This window comes from Eublepharis macularius, chromosome 18, assembly GCF_028583425.1.
Source record: "Eublepharis macularius isolate TG4126 chromosome 18, MPM_Emac_v1.0, whole genome shotgun sequence".
Taxonomy (NCBI): Eukaryota; Metazoa; Chordata; class Lepidosauria; order Squamata; family Eublepharidae; genus Eublepharis; species Eublepharis macularius.
Window position 1 is genome coordinate 37,521,574 of NC_072807.1, and position 20,297 is coordinate 37,541,870.

Below are 20,297 nucleotides of genomic sequence, written 5' to 3' on the forward strand. Positions count from 1 at the left end.
TATCACAACCATCTTTCCAACAGCCCTTTAAGGTAGGATGACAGAGAAGGCTTGCCTAAGATAGCCTGGTGAGCTTGTGGGTGACATCTGAACCAGCCGCCGCCTAGTTCTCCCCATCTCAGCAACAGACAACACACAAGATGCTGTGTTCCGCTGGACATCTGGTGGCCTCCGACAGGATCTGCGGGATGGAAACGGCGATACCTACTTTTTTCAGGATTATTGTTAGGATAGTACGCCTAAAGCCCTTTGAAGACTCTGCAAACGCTCTGTTAGTGCACTCATACATTTTGCGTATATAAATGTTAAGTGTGATTAATACAGCTAATAGAGTCGGGGGGCAGATTGGCTGGCAACCCGACCTGAGTCCCTTGCCGCTGTAGAGGTGGTTGAACTGGAAGGAGATTGGCGCAGTTCCTCAGTTCCCCTGATACACACATGCTTCGGTAAGAAATACATGCAGCGTATTTCTTAACCTACTGCAAGCTATTCGATGAAAGCAGGGAAAGGTGCAAATAAGTGATAAATGAACCCGTTCTGCAGCGGCGGGGGGTGGGATTCGAGCTGCCCAGCAGTTTCCATTCCCCCTCAGTAAATTGTGTTGTTGGGTGGCAGAGAATATATAGTGGCTGTGATGCAGGAGAGATTAAGAAGGAGCAAACGCAAAGCCTTTCCCTCCTGGCTCGGCCCCAGCAATTCTTTCCAATGCGAGAGCATGCAAGAGAGGGTTCTTGGAAGAGTACACACGTTTTGCCCACTCAGCATATTGCACCTTCTGCAGTGACTTCAGAGGGGTGGGGGTGGGGAGGCAGCCAGCAGGCAGGACTTTATCACGAGGTAAAGACTCCGCAAGAAGATCACAGTGGCTTGGTCTGGGAGGTGTTTTTTTAAAAGCAACCACTAAATATCAGTTTTGTTTCTTAAGACTAATACTTAGCAAAGCATGTAATCTCAGACATTTTGTGCAACAATCCTGTGCTATTATTATCACTGTTATTGTTCCTGCAGTGGAGGTTATGGTAGAGGCAGATGATTTGCCTAGAGCAGCCTCCATGTTCTGAAGCAGTCTACCTCTGAGTATTAGCTGTTCGTGGATAGGAACAGGGAGAGGCTTTGGTTATTGTATCTGGGTTGTGGGCCTTTTGGAGGCATTTGGCAAAACAGAATACAGACCTGGTCTAATCCAGCGTGACTGCCAGAGAGTTCATAACCAAAGAAAAATCTGAGCCCTGATCTTGTGAGTGATGCATACCTTCACCTCCTGTGGTGTCCTTCATTTCTCAAATGTTAAAGCCACACACGTAACTTGCATGTGCGGCCTGCTGCTGGTGATCATGCACGAAGTGGATGCTGCTTAGTCTGCCCATCCTATAAATGTCCTCTGTCTTCTGCTTCCCAGTTTTGTTATGAGAGGGCTTGTTCTTCATGCAAAAAAGAACTAGCCTGGGGTGCGATGGGTGCTGCTGACGCGAGCTTTGCTCCCTGGCCCTTTGGAATCACGTCCCCTCCTTCGGCCTTCCCGCTGGGTTTTTCTTTTGTTCTTTTTCATGCCCTCCCATGTTTCAGTGATGAAAACAGGGATGATATTGGATACTTTTTTAGAAGGATACACATTGGTTCGCTACTGTGCCTCTGCCATCATTATACATGGCTGAAGGCTTTTCTCCACGTCTGCACTCATTTTACTCTCCAATAAATGGCCTGTCACGCACTGGACTTCTGAAATGAGGTGTGTGAGGAAACCATCCAGAATAACTGCAGCTCAGTCTCATTCAACTGTCTGGAGTTGAGAGTGCTCTAGAAAGCAATCGTGCACAGTCCCAAAAAGTAAAACTAGCTTATAAGAACTGAAGAGTGGCCCTGCTGTTTCCATCTAGTCCCGCATCCTAGGCAACAGTGGCTAATACACTGTCTCAGGGAAGCCCACTGCCAATAGCCCTCCCTGGCTTGCATCTCCCCAGATCTGGCAGTCAGAGGGAATTCTGCCTCTGGGCTTGGGGGTCCCAGCCAGCAATAGATCTATCCTCTGTAAATTACATCCATCTACGCCTTGGGCCCCATAGTTTAACAGGGAGAGGTATTAGGAAGGCTTGCCAACCTCCAGGTGGGGCCGGGCGATCTCCCAGAATTATGATTGATCTCCAGCTCCCCTCAAGAAAATGGCTGCTTAGGACAGTGGACTTTATGGTATTATACCCTGCTGAGCTCCCTCCCCAAATGCACTCTTCCCCTAAAATCTCCACGAATTTCCCAACCTGGAGTTGGCAGCCCTAAATTCAGAAAATGGGGACTGCCTCTGGCAAATAAAGAGCGGTTGGTGCAGAGGCATTTTCCCCCTGGATGAATTTGCACCAAGGGCACAAATTCAGCTTTTATAAATAAACATTTTATAACACATGTTTAAAAGAATTCTCTGTATCCCATGTCAGAATGGGGGAACTTGTGAGAATAGAAACCTCTGCAGAAGCAGCTGGAAGGATCAGGGCAGAGAAAGTGAAAGCCTGCCTGGTAGAGCATATTTGGATCCTTGGCTTATGGAGGATATTGGGACACTGAATGCTGGAACAAAAGACGTCAAAACAACCAAAAGCGGGCAAGGGCAATGTTGCCAGAGCTGAAGGTCTTTTCTGCTACCTTTGCAGTTGCACAAAGCCCTCCTAAACAACATTTCCAGGCTGTGCAGGATCATTTTATACAGCAGAACCGCAGTGACCACCACGGCACGGCTGCCTCAGCCACTGACTTGCTTGCCAGGTGTGTTGTGGATTAAATGGCTTGCATCCACTCAGACGTGGGAGCTGCTGGTTTGGCGGGTTCAACTTAGAACGTGATCGGATTGCAGCCTCGGTGCAGCTGTTTCGGTGGACTTCAGGCATCACAGCCCAAAGATGTTGACAAGATGTTTGGAGAGGTGTCGCCTAACTCCTCTACGCTCCAGTGCGATATATAAAAACAAAAAGTAGAAAAAAGGATAGTGAGGATTTAGCCCAAGACTTGTTTGGGGCTGAATTTCCTTTCTCTATCAAAAACTCTCTTTCGCTTCAAATCTGTTGTAGGAGAACAAAAAACCAAAGGTTGCTGAAAACAGCCGTTTGCGGAAGATCTGCTCGAGAACTGTAGACTTTCTAGGCCGCAGATTCTGAAAAACCACAGGAAATTGTCTAGATGGTCATTGCGGTTCTCTGGCTTCCTTTTTCGCTTGCCGTTCAGTGATCAGAAAGAAGTCAAATCCTTGAACATTGCAGAAGGGACTTCCCCTTGCTTCAGACTGAGTTGCAGGCACCCTCTAAGTTGAACAGTGATCTTTGAGATCTGCAGATGGTAGCAATTAATTGAAAATGTTTTCCTCAAGGAAGAGCGGAAGTTCTCAGCAATTGTTAGTATGGGTTTTGTCTCGGGACTGATTCTTTTTTAAAAACGGCAACCTATAAACAACTACAGCAGTTTATCAGTTGAGTCACTAAAAATCAATGGGCCTCAAAGCACATTTGTGTAGAGAGCAGTCCAAAAGATCCTTGAGATACAAGGCCTCTCTTTCTATCTGGATCTGATATGAGGTGGCAGATCTTTATCTTCACGGTACTTGTGCATTTGCAGATAAAGCAAAGGGTAACAAGACACCCTAAGCCTTTTGTGTTCTATAAGCCAAAGGAAACCAAATCTGGGAACTGCTGTCCCTGGGGAAACAGGGCACATGGGGAAAATATGAAAATGCTCCTTGAATTTTGTAAAGGGGGATTGTTCTGGAAAAGTATGAGTCAAACTAGAAGATCAGTTGCAGATTCATGCTGAGAGTGTATTAGCAGGATCATTGAGGTTGCTGTTTTGAGTCTTCCCTCAGCCATCAATTCACTAGGCGGCCTTCGGCAGACACTCCCTCATCGCTCGTCAGCAATATGGGAACAATTTGAAATGTAATATATATGCTAATTTAATTAAGAGGTCATAGATCCAGAGGATATATCCTCCATGCATCTGACAAAGAGAGCTGTGGTTCTCGAAAGCTTATGCTACAATAAAGTTGGTTAAAGATGCTACTGGACTCTTTGCTGTTTTGTTGCCTGCTTTCTGGTCTAAGGTATTTTAATGGATGCTTCTATGGTGCTCAGTGGATATTTTAAGCTGTTTTTATACCTATAGCTTGCTCATAATGGCTTGTTCTGTTTTTATAGTGATGATTTATGACTTTTGGGGTGTGTGATTTTTAGAGTATTTTTTTTACTTGCAGGCCTGCTCAAGCCCGAAAAGGGAGCATATAAATTTCCTACATAAAGAATGCACAAATGAATGCGAAGGTATTGTGAGACTTCACATTAGTGTGAGAAATGTCACACTCTTCTTGATGTGTTTTGTTCATCGAGGGGTGAAAACGATAAGCAGCCGAGCCTACCCTCTCTTGAATCAGACCCCTGCTCCATCTAGCCCGCCGTGCTGTCTGTGTGGAGTGGCAGCGACTCCCCAGGGCCTCAGCGAAGGAGGTCTTCCTCAGCCCTTCTGCTAAAGATCCTTTTAACTGGGGATTTGGGCATTTACTTACTTCATTGATTTCCCATCTCTCTCTCCAATGGGAAGCCAAAGTGGCTTGCCACATTCGCCTCTCCTCCATTTTATCCCCTAGTCGCCCTGCGAGGTAGGATAGCCTGAGAGAGTGTGATTTGCCCAAGGTCACCGAGCGAGCTTCTATGGGAGAATGGAGATTGGAACCACTACACCACATTGGCTCTCATTTAAACCCAGGACCTGTTGCATCCGAGGCATGTACTCTGCAGGGTCCCTTCCTAAATAGCTCCTTCCTAGAGTGAAAGTGGCATGTAGTAGATAGAGCTGCTGTAGCACAATGATTAACCGGATCAGCTGCAAATCAGCACTCTACTGGTTCGAATCCCACTACTGCCACAAGCACAGTAGGTGGCCTTGGGTCAGCCCCTCCTCTCAGCCCCAGCTCCCCAGCTGCATTGTGGGGATAACAACATTAACTTGTTAACAGCTCTGGGTGAGGCACTAATCTGTCTAGAAGAGCAGTATATAAGCACTGTTGTTGTTGTTGTTATGGGTGACCCAGGCTCAATTCCCTACTCTGTCACAGAAGTTCACTGGGTGACTGTGGGCCAGGCACCCCTTCACAGCCTAACCTACCTCACAGGGTTTATTCTGAAGGGGAAAAAATGAGGAGAATGATGCAAGCTGTTTTGGGTTCCCATTCGGGAGAAAAGCCGGGTATAAATGAATTTTTTTTAAAAAAAAAAACTGGTTTAAACTGATTCAACTGCTAATTACCATGTCGTTCCCGGTGCATCCATAAAAGCAGAAAATAAAACAGGCACACCAACAATGAAGCTATAAAGGGATTTCCTCCTTCCCAAAGCAGCTGAAACAATCAGCAGCCATGCCAGCTCTTTTCCAACCTACTTACTGCATTTCCTTTGGTGTGTTGTCGCCCTGTAATTTCCTTGATGTGTAGCATGAGGCAAATAGCAGATCATATGCTCCAGCATTCTCTATTAAGCAAAGGCAGCCACTAGTTTTTGTTCCTTGCCCCTGATCAAACACAGCCCCCAATTTGTATTTATTTTTGCTTTTTGGGGTTGTGGTGGTGCTTTTTAACAATTTTGTTTGCCTGAGTTGCTGGCGTTGTCATTCTTCAGAGTTTCGCCCATTCCCCAGGAGCCCTCGAAGTCCAATCTCTTGTGGGTATAGGATGCTTTGAGTCTCTGGCACATGTGCACAAAAACGGTTGTGCAGAAACATTAAAGCACCATGCAGGGCTTAGCCTGCCATTGCACACACCACAGAGGCTGACTCGTATTTCGAAGTGATGATATGAAATGAAAGGATGTTTATTTTTTTTTTCTGGTAGCTCTTGAACAAAAAGAACAATAATATTCTTGGCTTTTAAATCAGGGCTAGTGCAGAATAAACACATGCAGCATATTTTGTTTCAGCAACGTTTCATCTTTTATTCCTGTATTCGAATTTATGCTTCTTTTCACATTTCTGCAGTGCGTACTGTTTTTTTATTTATTGACTGTCCCAGCTGTTGATAGTATTGACTTACACTGTAATCCGCCTTAAATCTCAGTGAGAAAGGTGGACTATAAATAACATAAATTAAAAATTCAGCCACGTCCTGATTCAGCCCTGTGTGATTGTGGAAGAGATAAGCTTGGTGTGAGAACAGGGGTCGTAAAAGCATGGCCTTATTTTCATCTGTGAAACAGTAAAAGTGTATGGTATGAGAGGCAACGTTATGGTCAGACTATCAAACTAGGCTTGAATCCATTGTGAAATTCACTGCGAGACTGTTTCTCTCTTTGAGCCTAACCTGCCCCACAGGGTTGTTGTGGTGGAGGGAGAATCTTGTACAGTAACTTGAGCTCTTTGGAAGAAGGTCCCGATACACGGCTGTATCCATGATGGCACGTTTAGAAGAACACGTGCAGGAAACAGCCGGTTGCGGGCTTCTCCTTTTTCTATAGTGTCTATATACTTTGGCTAAATGATCACAACATAATTGAGTCCCACCAATGTTATATAGAATATTTATTAATGTTATATTTATTCCTATCCACATATCAAGGAGCCAAGAGAAACTAACAAAACCAATGGATGATTTTATTGTGTTTGCTGATCCTGCCTCCTCCTTCCCCTTCTTCCTTTCTCTGCCTTTTTGATGTATTGTTTGGCATTCTTTGCAATCGTGGATCTTTTCATATTGTTTTTTAACACGCACATGCCAATTTTATCAGGTTAGTGCTGCTATTGTGGCCGTTTGGTTTTTTTAGATTATCTTGCTGCTGTGTTTTTACTGATATTAACGTTGGATTTAAAATTAGATTGTTCCAGATATTTTAAATGGCTTACTAGCTAGGCTGTTTTCTTAACTTTTGCTGGAAGCTGCTATGTGCGCGTGGGATGTAAATATTCCAAACAAGTCCTTCTCAACTAGGGCCACTGTGGAAACAAGAGAGCTGGTGGTCTGCTGTTTTCTGATTCAGAATTAGCTTCATTTTGTGGCCATGTCAATGAATCTTTGCACACTTCCAGGCTGAGCAGAAATACATTGCAAATTCAAACCCGCTAGATTCTAAAGGATCTTGATTTCCTTCTTCTGGATCTTTCCACAATTAGCTGTCTTCAGCAGTTCTCTAAAGGATGCCCGTCTCCGCTCTTTGTAAGGTTGCCGTATCAAATATCAAACCTGGGAACTCAATGCGGGGAAATTCAATATGACTGGGTTGCAGTTTCTCAAGCTATATGAGTTGCTTATTAATACAATTGGCACTAATGGTATTGTAGTGCTGGGAGAGTGGAGCGGGTTACAATAGACTAAAAGGTGTACGAAATACATCCCAAAGTAAAAATTTGTCACGAAAGGATGAGAAACAAAACGTCAGCATTTATACAGCTTGGGGACTGGCTGAGTGTAATTTCTAAAATAGGAAACCATGAAGATCCAACTTGGAAACTTTCCCTGTAATTGTGTGAATGATGGTTGTGGTAAATCAGTAATAAGAAAGAGGCGCTCTACACATGCTCATAGTCATTTTTTTCTCTTCCAGAGCTAAGCACGGTCATTATAGAAAGATTTCGGGCCTAACCTCTGGCGAATTCAGTCTTTGATACACACCAGGCTCTGTTTTTATATGTGCATGTAGTTATGTTAGGTTTAAAAACAGAGATGTTCTTTTTAGATAGAGAACAGTCCTGGAAAACACGCGGTTTCTGGCAGCCTTCACAGCCTGTGACTTCTTGCGTTTTCTCAGTCCAGAAGCAAATTTCCTGCTCTTTCCTGTTGTAGTCTCAGCCTTTTCCTTCCTGTCCATTCCAGCAGGACCAGCAGATAAAAACTGCCGAAATAAAGAAGGCCGAAGTTATTTCAGAAAACGGTGGCATTTTGAAACATTACAATGAGTGGGATGCTAGCATTTCTGAAAAGCGCTTCAAAATAAGGTCAGGGGGTGGATTTGTGGCATCATCAAGGGCTGTGGTTTAGGAATGAGGCGGGACTGCCTAGCATTTCTCCCTGCATAAGATCCGTCAAAGTGGAAGTAGTGCGAACTCTTGCAAAGCTCCTGTGAGGTATAAGTAGACAAATCTTCCTGCTGGGTTGTATTCCATATTCATTAGTGAAGGAGGGAGGTGTCATTCAGTGTTTTTGGGGAGGGGATAGAGGCACAAAATTCTAGGGGCTTGTGTCACCTTAAGGAGCCGGCTAAGGCACAGGAGGGGGATGACAGACACCTGCCTGTTATCTGCCATATTCCGGCATGGGCGTAGTCCATCGAGACACGATTGGTCAATTTCAGCAGGTCGTTCCTGCTGATCGCTCTGGAAGAGCTTCTCATACAGCGATTCTGAAATATATACAAAGGAGAATTGTGAAGGAAAGTTTTATTGGCGATAACGATACTTACCTTATTAGTTGAAGTAAACGATGGACTTCTATCACTTGGACGCCCAGCCGGTCCTTATGAAGATAAGCACAGTTCCCTGTGGACTTTCTAGAGAGGTTGCTTTTGAATGAACTGATGGAGTTTTGAGACCTATAGAGCTATATTTTGTATAGATATTTATTGTATTTATTAATTTTAGGAGATAGGATTAATTATTCACTGTGAGCACTGTGCACTTTATAATATTAAACATTAGTATTCAAACGTTAAAAATTAATACTTATATATACTAAACTTTTGGTGCTAGTTTCCCATGGAAGATTCGTATCTTTACTTTGGTGTTCTAATCAAGCACCTTGTGTGTGCTCTTATGAATGTGAAGGGTTTCCAAACATGGTGTGAAGAGGGTTCTAGGCAGAGGGGATCCATCAGGGGCCTGTAGGCAGTTCTCAGCTGCCTTGGCGTCCTTTGGATCACAAACATCCCCTGGCCCCTGAAGGGAGCAAGGAAGGGGGGAACCCTCCCTCAGCTCTGAAAATGGCAACACAAATTAACCTTCCTCCAGGGCCACCAATCAGTTCAGACACTCAACAGCATCCTGTTTCTCACGTGTGCACACCAGCAGGGAGACTGGGCTAAAAACTGCTCCCCCCCCCAAGAATACTTTTTATTTTATTGATAAGATTAAAAGGCCAATAAAAAGGGAAGAGAAACGACAAAGTAAAGAGAAAAAGAGAAGAACAAAAAAGAAAGAAAAAATAATCCATATTTCATTTTCCATTTTACTCTGCAACACCTATCATATTTTTACAAACATTATACTTGTAGTTTTTTTGATACCTCCAAAATTTACCTTTTCAATACTGCCCCCCTTCTATTTATTTCCCCCTAATTTATCTTCTTAGAAATCAAATCCACAAATCATCAGTTCATTTGGCTAAAAATTGCTCTTAAGTGACATGTCTGAAATCACTCCAGGGCACCAAATCTGGTAAGTTTTTTTAAAAAAAACTGGTACAATGCACAAGGGCTGAGGGGAAAGACAGACTCACATTTCTCTGCGATTTTGAAGGTTTTTTTCCCCATATAAAATTTTCCCTTCTATAAATTTGTCCTCCTATTTCGCTGTGTCAAGGGAAATGTTTCTGCCTGGCATCTAAGCGATATCAAGGTGATGGCGAGGCAGGTTACTTAGACCTGATTGACAGAAGATATATTTAGGTCCTATAATGGAAGCAAAGCCCCATCAAGATTCACACAAATAATTATTAATTTCACTTGCACCCCCCTCTCCTTTCAAGAAGCTTACATACCAAAGCCTCAGTCCTAAAGACACTTTCCTGGGAGTAAGTCCTATGGAATAACATTGGACTTACTTCGGAGTTGGTCTGTCAGGCTGTGGCATTCCAGTCGGCCAGCTACTGCCCCCTTCCCTTCTGCAAGACAACGAAGTCTCTTGAGTTCAAAAGGTTTATTAGAAAGACAGCATACAGGTCCCGGGTCCACATTCCAGAACTTAGACAGCCCTAGCTGAACACCGGCTAGTCTTGCAGAAGGGAAGGGGGCAGTAGCTGGCCGACTGGAATGCCACAGCCTGACATGGGCCACTTAGGCTTGCTCTCTGAGCCTCTTGGAAGGACCAAACCTGCACAACAGTGTAAATTCGTGCCTTCAGAGTATTTGTTGTGGCAAATGGGACTTACTTCTGTGCAAGTGTCACAAGATGTCACAAAGGCAGATCTGTGTGAAACGGGGCATTTCCTGCCAAATTCAGATGAAACAGCGCTGTGGTGGGCAGTCTCAGGCATAGCCAGGAATTCCAGGTCCTCAGTATCGGAAACCCTGATTTATGGGGTAGGGACCTGTGATATCACATTGAACAGCTCTGCCAATGAGAGAGCAAAATTCTAGCCCAGCAGCACCTTAAAGACCCACAACGTTTTCCAGGGTGCAAGCTTTTGTGAGTCCAAGTTCACTTCATCACAGGTGAATGAGAACAAGCATCCACCAGCCCTTATTGTAGGATTTCTGCATGCCACGAGGACTCCTAGCCTATGGCTCATATACTCACACCTATGTGGCTTTGAAAAGATGGCCTATTCACAACACATGAAAAAATCATGCGGAAATTCTTCGCCAAACATACAAAATGCTGTCGAGCCATTCGTGCCCGTTTAGAACGCCTCCCACCACCCATTTACTTGTATGACTGCAAGCGCCTTGATGCAGGCCCTGTCATTGCTTCTGGCTGCCCCGAGCCCCTAAATCTGAGTCCCTGGCCCAAAGCCAGAGAGCTCCTATGTGGTAGGGGCTGTATTCCCCCCCACCTTGGAACTGCCTCTCTCCAGTCCAGACTGGGCTGTTCCCCCATGAGGTCTCACTCAGCCTTGAGGCTATGTACTCCCCACTGCAATTAACACTCACTGATGTTGATTCCGCACACGTTGGATAATGCACTTCCAATCCTCTTTAGAGATCATTTGGAACTGAATTTTTCACGTGTGAAACAAAAAATCCACCTCAAAACAATTGCTAATGTGCATTGGAAGTGCATTATCCAAGGGTTCAGCAGGAACCCGAGCCCCCCCAACCCAAAATTCACCATCCATCACTCACTCTCAGGATAACCTACCTCACAGGGTCATTGTGTGGCTAAAATGGAAGAGGGAAGGGCCGTGTACGCTGCCCTTGTTGGGTGTGCTTGCTTAAATGCATGCCAGATTGCAGCCGTGTACATGTTTGTTTAGAAACGAGTGCCAGGGACAGAAGCGGCATTTCCTTCCGGATTCTGGATTCCGGCCAAGTGGGCCCTGTCACCTCCAGGGGAGAGCGAGTCATCATGGGCAGGGGTAAACAGAAGACTGGGAGCTCACTTCATCAGATGTATGCGGTGGGGTCCTTGCTAGGCAGATTATACATTATACCGCACACACATACAGTGTCATTATATGTAGCCTCATAATTAGGAGTGCCAACTGCCTGGAAAGGAAAAACGTCCCGTCCCTTTTAATAGAGGCTAAATGGGATGTTAGTTGCCTCCATGCTAAGAAAAGTTTCAGCTGTACCTTTCCACATATTAAGGGACAGGACATTTTTCTCCAGGCCTTGAGAACCCTATAATAGAGGTTATGAAGACGGGGAAAAAGTTGTCAACAGCCATGTCAGAGAGTCCTGTGGAAGCATTTGCGGCTGTCCCTTGGGACTGAACTCTTGCTTCTTAGGGAGAAAGGGAGACAACACTAAAGAATCTTACCAGAGTGAAGCAACCCTTTCCAAACGGGTAAGAATCCCAGCCTTGTTCCAAATGGGTAGCCTGTGAGTCTGTAGTGGAAGAGCTGGATTCGAGTCCAGTGGCGCCTTAAAGACCCACTAGATTTCCAAAGCTTTCGAGAGTATGGAAGGGGGGGGCAGCTGGAACTTTTCCCGGGCTGGAGGTGACTCGCATCCTCCTTAGCCTCTGTGGGCCCTTCTGCTTTGCAGGCAGCTGGCAATCCAGAGGACGAGGCCAGACACGAGGCGGTATGTTCGCGGGTGGAAGGGCGCCTTCGAGTGCTGCTGGGCCCGAGTCCGGCTCTTGCAGCTCCAGCCCTGTTAGCCGGGCGCAGGGAAGAGGGCCCCATGGCCCGGCCCAGCGCCTCCGCCGGGGGGCACCTGCTCGGCTTTCCTCGGAGCTGGAGCAGGAGCGTCGCCCACTCGCTCGGATGCACGGGGCGGCGTCAGGGTCTGCAGGCGTCAAAGACGGGCTCGGCGGGCGGGCGATCGAGGGGCCGGGGCGGGGGTGGAGAGCCGAGGGCTTTGCGGCGGCCTTGGCGAGGGCACGGGCGGCCCCCGGGCCAGCCGGCCGGCCTGCCTCCCCACTCCCCGCCGCTCGGCCAGCCAGCCTCGCCGGGCCTTTGATAGGCTGGCGCCGGCCGGGGACGCACTGCCCGCAGCTCGAACCAAAGCGGCGGGCCGCGAAGGGGTGCGGGCGCAGCGGGCGGCGCCGGCGGGGCAGGGCGGCGGGCTGCGGAGGGGCGCCTGGCCCGGCCTGCTCCCGCCGGCGCCTCCCGGGCGGGCTGCGGGGAGCGAGCCAGGCGGGGCTGGCGGGCGGCGCGCGGCTCCCTCGGGCAGGGCAGCGAATGGGCGCTCCCGGGCGGGCGGCCATGGCAGCGGGGGCTGGGCGAGAGGCGGGCGCGTAGCCGGGGAGGAGGCGGGCCGGCCGGCCGGGCTGCCATTGTGGGGCAGGAGGAGGAGGCGGAGAGCCGGGAGGAGACGCGCCCGCCCCCGGCCCCTGCCCCGCCGCGCGCCCCCGGCCCCGGCCCGCCGCCCCGCCCCGCGCAGCAGCACCCTCGCGAAGCACTTGGGCAAACTTGCCTCGCCCGCAAGCCCGCCCTCGCCGGCCACGATGTTCGCTCGGGCCGCGGCGTGAGCAGCAGCAGCAGCAGCCCCGAGGCGGCGGCGGCGGAGGAGAAGCCCGGCCGGGAGGGCGCCCCCGCCCGCTCGCCCCCTCCGCCCGTCCCCGCCTGCCTGCCTGCCTCCGCGGCCCTCCTCCTCCTCCGGGGACGGGAAGGAAACAAAATGTCTGCCCGGGCCGCCGCCGCTGCTCCCAGCAAGGTAAGCGCCGGCCGCTGCCGCCCTCCTGCCGGCGGAGGGCCCCTGGGGGCGGCCGCGGTGCCCCTCGCCTCCCTGGGCCGGCCGCCTCCGTCCCTCCCCAGCCACTCCGTGCGCCTCTCCCAGCCTCGGAGCCGACCACGTTGCCCCGCTGGGGTCGCCCGCCTGGGAACAGGGAAGGCGGGCGGGGGGGGGGGGTCGGGGGGCTGCCTCGCTCCCTCCCTCGCGGCGCGCTTCCGCGGCCTTGCCCTGCCCCCTCCCCCTCCCCGCCACCTGTTGGCTGCGAGGGCCGCCGAGGGAGCGCCTTGTTCGCACCCCCCCCCGGGTCGGTTTCTGCCGGCGGCTCAGCTGCACGGCCGCTCCGAAGGCAGCCCCTCGGGGCTGCCTGTCCTCAGTGAGGACTGCAAGCTGTAAACAGCTCCCGTGGCGCTTTCCAGCCCGGCTCGGGGCGGCGGGCCCCGCGCGGTGCTCGTGTGCTGCAGAGCGGCGCGGCTGCCCCCGCGGAGCTCCGTTGGGAACAGGCGGAGGGGGGCGGGGGCTTTGCCGGGGGCTTCTGCCTCCCTTCTCGCCCCCAAAGCAGCCCGTTCTTAAGTCCGGGATCCGTCAAGGCGGAAAAAAATGCCCTCTGCGGTGCCTCTGGAAATTGGACCGGTGCGCCAGCGTTGGGTTGTGGCTTTCAAAACAAACCAGAATTCCTCAAGTGGCGACAGAATGGTTTGCGCGGGGGAGGCTCCGGTTTTGCCGATTCGGCTGCACGCTGCGTTGCCCTGAACGGAAAGAGTTTTCAGGCACGTGACCTGTGTGTGTGTGTGTGTGGCTTTGTGTGGGATGTTTTGGTGCCCCGAAGGACGTGTCCTTGCTCTGGAATTTGGGCTCCGGCATTCCTGAAGCTGAAACGGCAGGTTTGGAAATCCCTGAAAGACAAGATTTCTGAGCAACTCCCTGTGAATCAGCTGCGACTGTTTCTGGGGTGGTGCTTGGAGCTCTTGAGAGAGCCCAGCTGCTCCCACCTGTTTTGTGGGCGTGTTAGATGGGACAGGTGCATGTGGCGGGGTGTGTGCCCTGACCTCCTTTAGCTGCCTGGGTAAGCCCTACCTCTTTTTCCCCAGGGGAAAGGAGGTGGAGCCGGCAGCCTTCAACAGGTTGCTTCCTGATTCAGGGAAACTAAAGGCGTCGTTGGGGAAACTGTTCTTTTGGAGACAGGAAACTTCACTCGCTGTTCTTAAAGTCCATCCCAGACAGCGGTCCCTCGGCTCCTGTAGTGGGATCCTTCGTGCCTGCTGTGTTAAAGGCGATGGTTGGCGACCAGGCCGAAGGGTTTGCTCTCCAGTGAAACTAGCGCAGTTTCGGTCTGATGTCATCGCTTGGTATGTGCTTACACCTGAATGTGCTCCTCCGATACCGCACTAATGCAGTAGCAGTGCCACTTGGCCAGGAGTGCTGGCACTCTGCTCAGTATCTGGTAGCGTTTGTGAATGCTTGTTCTCTAAATATTGGGTGGAAGGTCTGAAAGTTTATTTTTAAACTTCCTAATTCACTTTTGTTTGCCTTATGCTGGCAAAGAATGTGATTACTGACACAGGCAGAAATGCCAGAGTGTTCACAGAACATTCTGTGTTAGGTTGGCAGGTTTTTTGTTAATCTTCACAGTTCTAGAAATCAAATTAAAAAACATTAGATTTTTCTGCATGTTTTGCCACTGATCTGTGTGAAAACTGAGTATGTCTTCCTTTGGAAATGAGGATGTGCGTGACCTTTCATTGGAAAAAAAGCAAGACTGAGAGAATCCGGAGCGCTTAAAAGTACTGCTGATGCTTAAGGATTGGAAATACTTTTCAGTTTTGTTTAAGAGCCCTTAGACCGTCGCTGCGTTTAAGCAATGAGGTTTTTTATTTTGTTAGTGTTCTCTGCTACGCTGCTCCTGCATGGCCCTGTAAATACGGGCTGGGTGGGGTGGTCTACTTGGGACTCATTGTTCTCTAGGAGGAATGTTCCTGGCTCTTCCTGTTTTTCATTGTGTGATTTGGGAATAGGCTTCATTGGAACTCAACTGCTGACTTCAAAGCCAGATGTAAAAATTCAAAGGGGTGAAGGTTGTACATGTTAACGCAAAGCATTTTAAAGGCAATTCCAGACAAAGAGCAAGTTGAAGTGGTATCTTATGGAGTCCCCATCACATAAATGGCGTAAATAAATAATTGTGGTGTAGCCCTATAGCCATTACCTAGTACTGAGAAGTACGTGTGCGAGAAGCACACCACTAACAAACTAATGGAAGGGTAATATTTCAGGTAAAAAGACAGTGGTGCTGCCCATGCTAATGAAGCTTGGTGTTGCTTTTTAAAGACGTGCAAAAAACCCCCGAACCTGTAGAGTTTGGAGAAAATAGGGCAGGAGTATACCTGCTGATAACTGCTTTTGGGCACTGAATCTCGAGTCAGTTCATACATTCCTATATAGTATGGGAATGAGTTCTGTGTTCATGCATTTCCGGTCTCTCTCCCTTCTCCCACATACACACTATGTACTCCAATTCAGTTAGATTTTATTATTATTTATTTATTTTATTCGATTTATACCCCGCCCTCACCACAAATGGCCTCAGCGCTCAGATCCGGTAAGCACAAGCCGAAGTCCTGCCCTTCCATTTGAACTGTCAAACTAGGGCTTGCCTCTGTCCTCTAAACCAAAATTACAAACTGTAGTTAGAAGATGGTTGGTTTGAAGACCTGATTTGGAGGGTAAACCGCTAACTCTTCGTGAGTTTTGAGCCAGATGCAAACTCTACTTGTGGTAAAATGGAAGTACCCGATGGAGGGGCCATTGAGTGCAGGGCTTGCTTCACTGTGTGAACCGGCCCAGTAACCCTTCCTGCCCTCTCTGGCTTACATCAGTGCTTCATTCTCACAGCCCCTTCTTACATGCCCAGAGTAATGCCGATCGCCACTTTGCAATTTTCCCCAGGCAAGTTTGGCTAAGGATCCTGACAGTGTTTTGCCATCTTCTGGGCATGCAGTAAAGGTCACTGGATGGGTGGAGGGGTGACTGTGCATTTCCTGCATTGTGCAGGCGGTTGGGCTAGATGACCCTAGAGGTACCTTCCAACGCTATGATTTTATGATACTCTGATTCCTCAATCCCATGTGAGGCAGCAGCCAAAATAGAATGGGAATACTAGTTGAAGGAAGGCTACATTTTCCCTGCAGCAGCAGATTGTTTTGCCAGAACCAAATCTGTTATCACCCACTATTTATCCTGCCTGGGAAAGAAGTGTTGGGTCTTCTGCCTCACCCCTTAATGTGAGGAAGCGTGCATTGTGCAGGTATTAACTCTGCTGCCTCCATAATGAAAAAAGAATATGGAAAGGTCCTAAATCCTGACGTTCGCTAACATTTTGCAAAGGTAAGGATATCAAAAAAAGGGGATGTACCTTAAAAACCTTGCCCTTTCATTTCGACTGCGAGTTCTGTTTTAACAACAGTTGTGACCTAACTGCATTTTCCTCTTGGTGTATTTTAGTCGTATACTGCGGGTCAGCACAGAGAAAGAAAAACTTCTGTGTTCTTATCGGAGGGGTTTCTGGGTCTGATGACGCAGCTTGAATATCTAGAATACAAAAGGATGCATGCATCTCAGTGGGAAGAGAGCCCGAGTAGCTGATAATTTATTGGCTTTACGAAGGAGTTGAGAGTTCTCCTTGTGGCTGGCATGCCGGCAGTCAGAAACGTAAGCGATATTTCAGAAGATGCGTTCTGTGTTGCGGATACTTTGGAATAAATCTTCTGTTCTTGTCTTGATACAGAATATGTATTTTGAGCAAGCCATGGAAATAACAGCTGAAGTGTTTTAGAGATCTCTAATGGGTATCCTAGCACTGTAAGGCTGTTGTACTGTAAACATAGTGATTACAGCTGGTTCTTTGAATCTTTCAGGGTGTAATTCTTTTGAGTTGGGTTAGGTGTAAGCGTTAAACTGTATCTACTAAGGTCTAGAATGGACACCATTTCTAACCTGCATTGAGTCAGTGTTCCTAGAGAGAGGCACGCCCAAGACATTCACTATCCCAAATAAGTAAAATGCATTTTCTTCTGGAAAAGCTTTTCCTTTCTCCATAACAATTTGCCTTCAGCTTGCGGGTCATAGTTCCACATGCTGCATATCTCTGTTAAAGTAGCTGTTATCTCATGTTGTTGTAAGAGAATCTTCTGCTCCTCCACAAACAAAGAGCTCATCCTGTTTACTTCCATGCAGTTAACATTTTTATTGTTTTCCTTGCAGTCATTGTGTCTTAATCTTGCCCTACCTGTGAGTGCTAAACTTAAAGCCACCTCATCTTTTTTTATAAATACATATTTGTGTTTGTAATGTGGAATGCCTGTGTTTTTATATTTCCAGTGGGATGTAGAGCTTAATACCTTTAGGTCAAAAGCACGCAACCAGTCTTGTTCATTAGTAGATGGAAGTTGTGATTGGTGACTTTGTCATTGGGCCTGTGAGACGCAGCTGTTGGTATGATCTGAAAACTGGAATTGTCCAGCCACCATTGCTGATATTAAAGGTTGCAGCTGTTGGTAAACTGCCATGTATTTTTTGGGGGTTTATGTGATGCTTTTTCAAAAATACATGAAGCTACTATCTACCAAGTGAGACCATTGGTCTGTATTCCTCCACTTGCATTGGAGATAGTCCCTCTAGGCTGGAGGAAGGCTTCACGCTTTGCTTAGTGGAATAATAAGATATAGGATCTACCCCACTGGCAGCATCTCTCCAGGGTCTTGGGCTGAGGTTTTTCCTATTACCTACTACCTGATCCTTTTAACTGGAAGTGCTGCCGATGGAACCTGCGGCCTTCTGTGTGTGAAGAACATACTCCACCACTGAGCTGTGGCCCCACCCCGGTGAATGGAATCCATGAGTTCCCAGGGCTTTTTTTCAGGGGGAATGCGGGGGAATGGAGTTCCGGAACCTCTTGAAAATGGTCACATGGCTGGTGGCCCCGCCCCTGATCTCCAGACAGAGGGGAGTTTAGATTGCCCTCCGCGCCACTCAGCGGCGTGGAGGGCAATCTAAACTCCCCTCTGTCTGGAGATCAGGGGGCGGGGCCACCAGCCATGTGACCGTTTTCTCTAACGGCAATCCTCTGAGTTCCGCCACCTCTTTTCCCAGAAAAAAAGCCCTGTGAGTTCCTATTGGTGGAAATGTCATGTGGGAATCTAGCAGGTTCCTAGACTCTTGATCAACTGTGCTTAAGGATTTGGCTGTCAACCCATTCCCGTAGTCTATGAATGGACTCTCGCTGAGATGATTGAGCACAAGCCCTTGGATGTCAGCTGTAGGGCACCACGATGGAGCAACTGGCACTGCTGTTTCTTGCCTTACCTGTTCTGTGACCTTGTCACGCTGGGTTTCATGGTAACTATTTTGGGGCGGTGTGTTCCAAGATTACTAATCTAAATCCTGTGTCTGACTTGAACCGGTGCCACCCTGCTCAGAATTCTTCAGAACTCTTTGCTGCTGGTATTTGCTTTGTGGGTAGGGTGTATGGAAGACACCAAAAGACGTCTGCCACGGAAAGCTTCCCCTTTGCTTTTCTCTCCCCTCCCCACAAGTATATGAACACTCATAATGCCGGCTTTGGGTTGAATATCTCAGACAATGGCAGAAAGCTAAGGAAATTGCCCTTTTGAGGCCAATTTAAAGTCTTGAGATTCAGCTTCATTTGAAAAGGAATCCTCAACAGTAGCAATCTGTGGCACCAAACATCTTAAATGAAGAGTCAGCTACAAGACAATATAGATTATAATCTGGTGTTTTGTGACTTCTTATTGATGGCTCTTGGGGAATCTCATCCCGCATGACTTATATCTCTTCTGCCTATTGGATATTGGTTGGGCTAGAAGTTGGGTTTTGAAGTCCAGCTGCTCTAAGGCCTTCACGTGTCTCTTTAGTGGAGTGTGTAATGGGCCAGATCATCATTAGAAGACAGATTTTAGGTAGTCGGTTACTGAATTTTAGCACTTCAGAATTAGTTGCTTGGCATGTTTTAACTGGCAATAGATTAGTTTTTAAAAGACTGTGTGAGAGAGTTGGAAGATACAGAGTCCCAGTTTGTCGGGAGGTCATGACTTGCATATTTTTAAACATTAATTGCTCAACCATGTTGGAATTTCCTAGTAAATTTCATAACACGTACACTGTTCTGTGAAACACATTTATTTACGTTTAAACCCGGAAGGAGAGTTGTGCATATTTGTCATCTGGATCCCATTGCTAAGTGGGATGACACGCCTGTGACTTGCTTTTCTGGAGTAGTTTGTAATTCTGATCTTTCTGAGGCATGTCCCATGCACTTATTTTGGCACGAGGAACTTGCAATAGCAGCATTTCCACTGAAACACTGGGTGTTCTCTCCAGTTAGTGAATATGGTTGTGACTAACAGTGCCATCCTAAGAACAGTTACTCCAGTCTAAGTCCATTGCAGTCAGCGGGCTTAGGTTGGAGCAACCCTTCTTACGACTGCAAAAGCCAAACGGCAATTCAGTGCAACGTTTTAATTTAATTTAATTTATTATATTTATATTCCGCCCTCCCCGCTTTCGCAGGCTCAGGGCAGAAGAGCGCTTAAATCCCATCTCTAAAACTGCTTTCAGTTTAATATTTTACTCTTTCCCACTTTGTCAGCCCAGAAAGAGGCTAGGGTGCTCAGTGGTGGATAACAAAGGACAGGACCAAGCAGGATGGGAGAAAAGAGTCCTCCAAGGCTGTGAAGGAAAAGTGGCTATTAGAGATGGGCAAGACTGACTCCACAGCTCCCTTTCCACCGGTAGTAGTGAATGCGCAGCCCTTTTGGTGCTTCCTTCATTCTGCCCGCAAAAGCTTCCTGTCTTCCCACTATATTAAAGGGTCTTGGGAGGTGGCCGTGCTGCTCTCAAATTTGTGTTTAAAGGCGATCCAAGCCAAGTGTACCATCGAGAAGAATGTCTTCCTCGTTTGTTTCTCCGGGAGCCCTCTTCAGGGGTCGTGTCTAAGTTTTGCAAGCACTTGCCTCGAGTTTCATCTGCGCTGTTATGTAACTTGCTCAAGAAACCGCTGCGAGTTAGAATATGGCTGTAGTCCCTCATGCCCCCTCCGGCCTTGAGAGAGAGATTAGTGTGTGTGTGTGTGTGTGTGTGTGTGTGTGTGTGTGTGTTTCAACTACTAGTCTCGTTGGAGACTGGAGCCCAAGGCATGGTGGCGTTAATGACTTCCAACAAAGATACGCTTCACTGTTTATGAAGTTCTATAATTGGCTGTGGAAATATTGCCAGCAGAAC

General features: G+C 47.9%; 2 protein-coding genes across 12 annotated transcripts in view; one reads left to right on the forward strand and one right to left on the reverse strand.

Annotated features, from left to right (window-relative positions):
• Positions 1-6,522: 6,522 nt before the first annotated feature.
• LOC129345419 (uncharacterized) lies at positions 6,523-12,445 on the reverse strand. Of its 2 annotated transcripts, none has more exons than XM_055002565.1 (3): positions 11,647-12,445; positions 8,200-8,354; positions 6,523-7,847 (listed from the first exon to the last, which is right to left on the reverse strand). In XM_055002565.1, exons 1-3 carry the CDS (start codon positions 12,011-12,013, stop codon positions 7,656-7,658), a joined length of 714 nt encoding a protein of 237 aa, XP_054858540.1. In that variant the 5' UTR covers positions 12,014-12,445; the 3' UTR covers positions 6,523-7,655. The 2 variants fall into 2 exon arrangements, with proteins under 2 accessions (XP_054858540.1, XP_054858541.1); XM_055002566.1 differs by having other exon boundaries at positions 8,246-8,354; positions 11,647-12,432.
• Positions 12,446-12,693: 248 nt separating this feature from the next.
• Positions 12,694-20,297, forward strand: part of TJP1 (tight junction protein 1) — a 102,628-nt gene continuing 95,024 nt past the window's right edge. For 9 of the 10 annotated variants that reach the window (XM_055002555.1, XM_055002557.1, XM_055002560.1 and 6 more), the window contains exon 1: positions 12,694-12,986. In XM_055002555.1, coding sequence (XP_054858530.1) covers positions 12,951-12,986 — 36 coding nt within the window. In that variant the 5' untranslated portion in view covers positions 12,694-12,950. Of the gene's footprint in view, positions 12,987-14,270; positions 14,351-20,297 lie in introns of those variants that run through there. The other variant, XM_055002559.1, reaches the window with a different exon arrangement.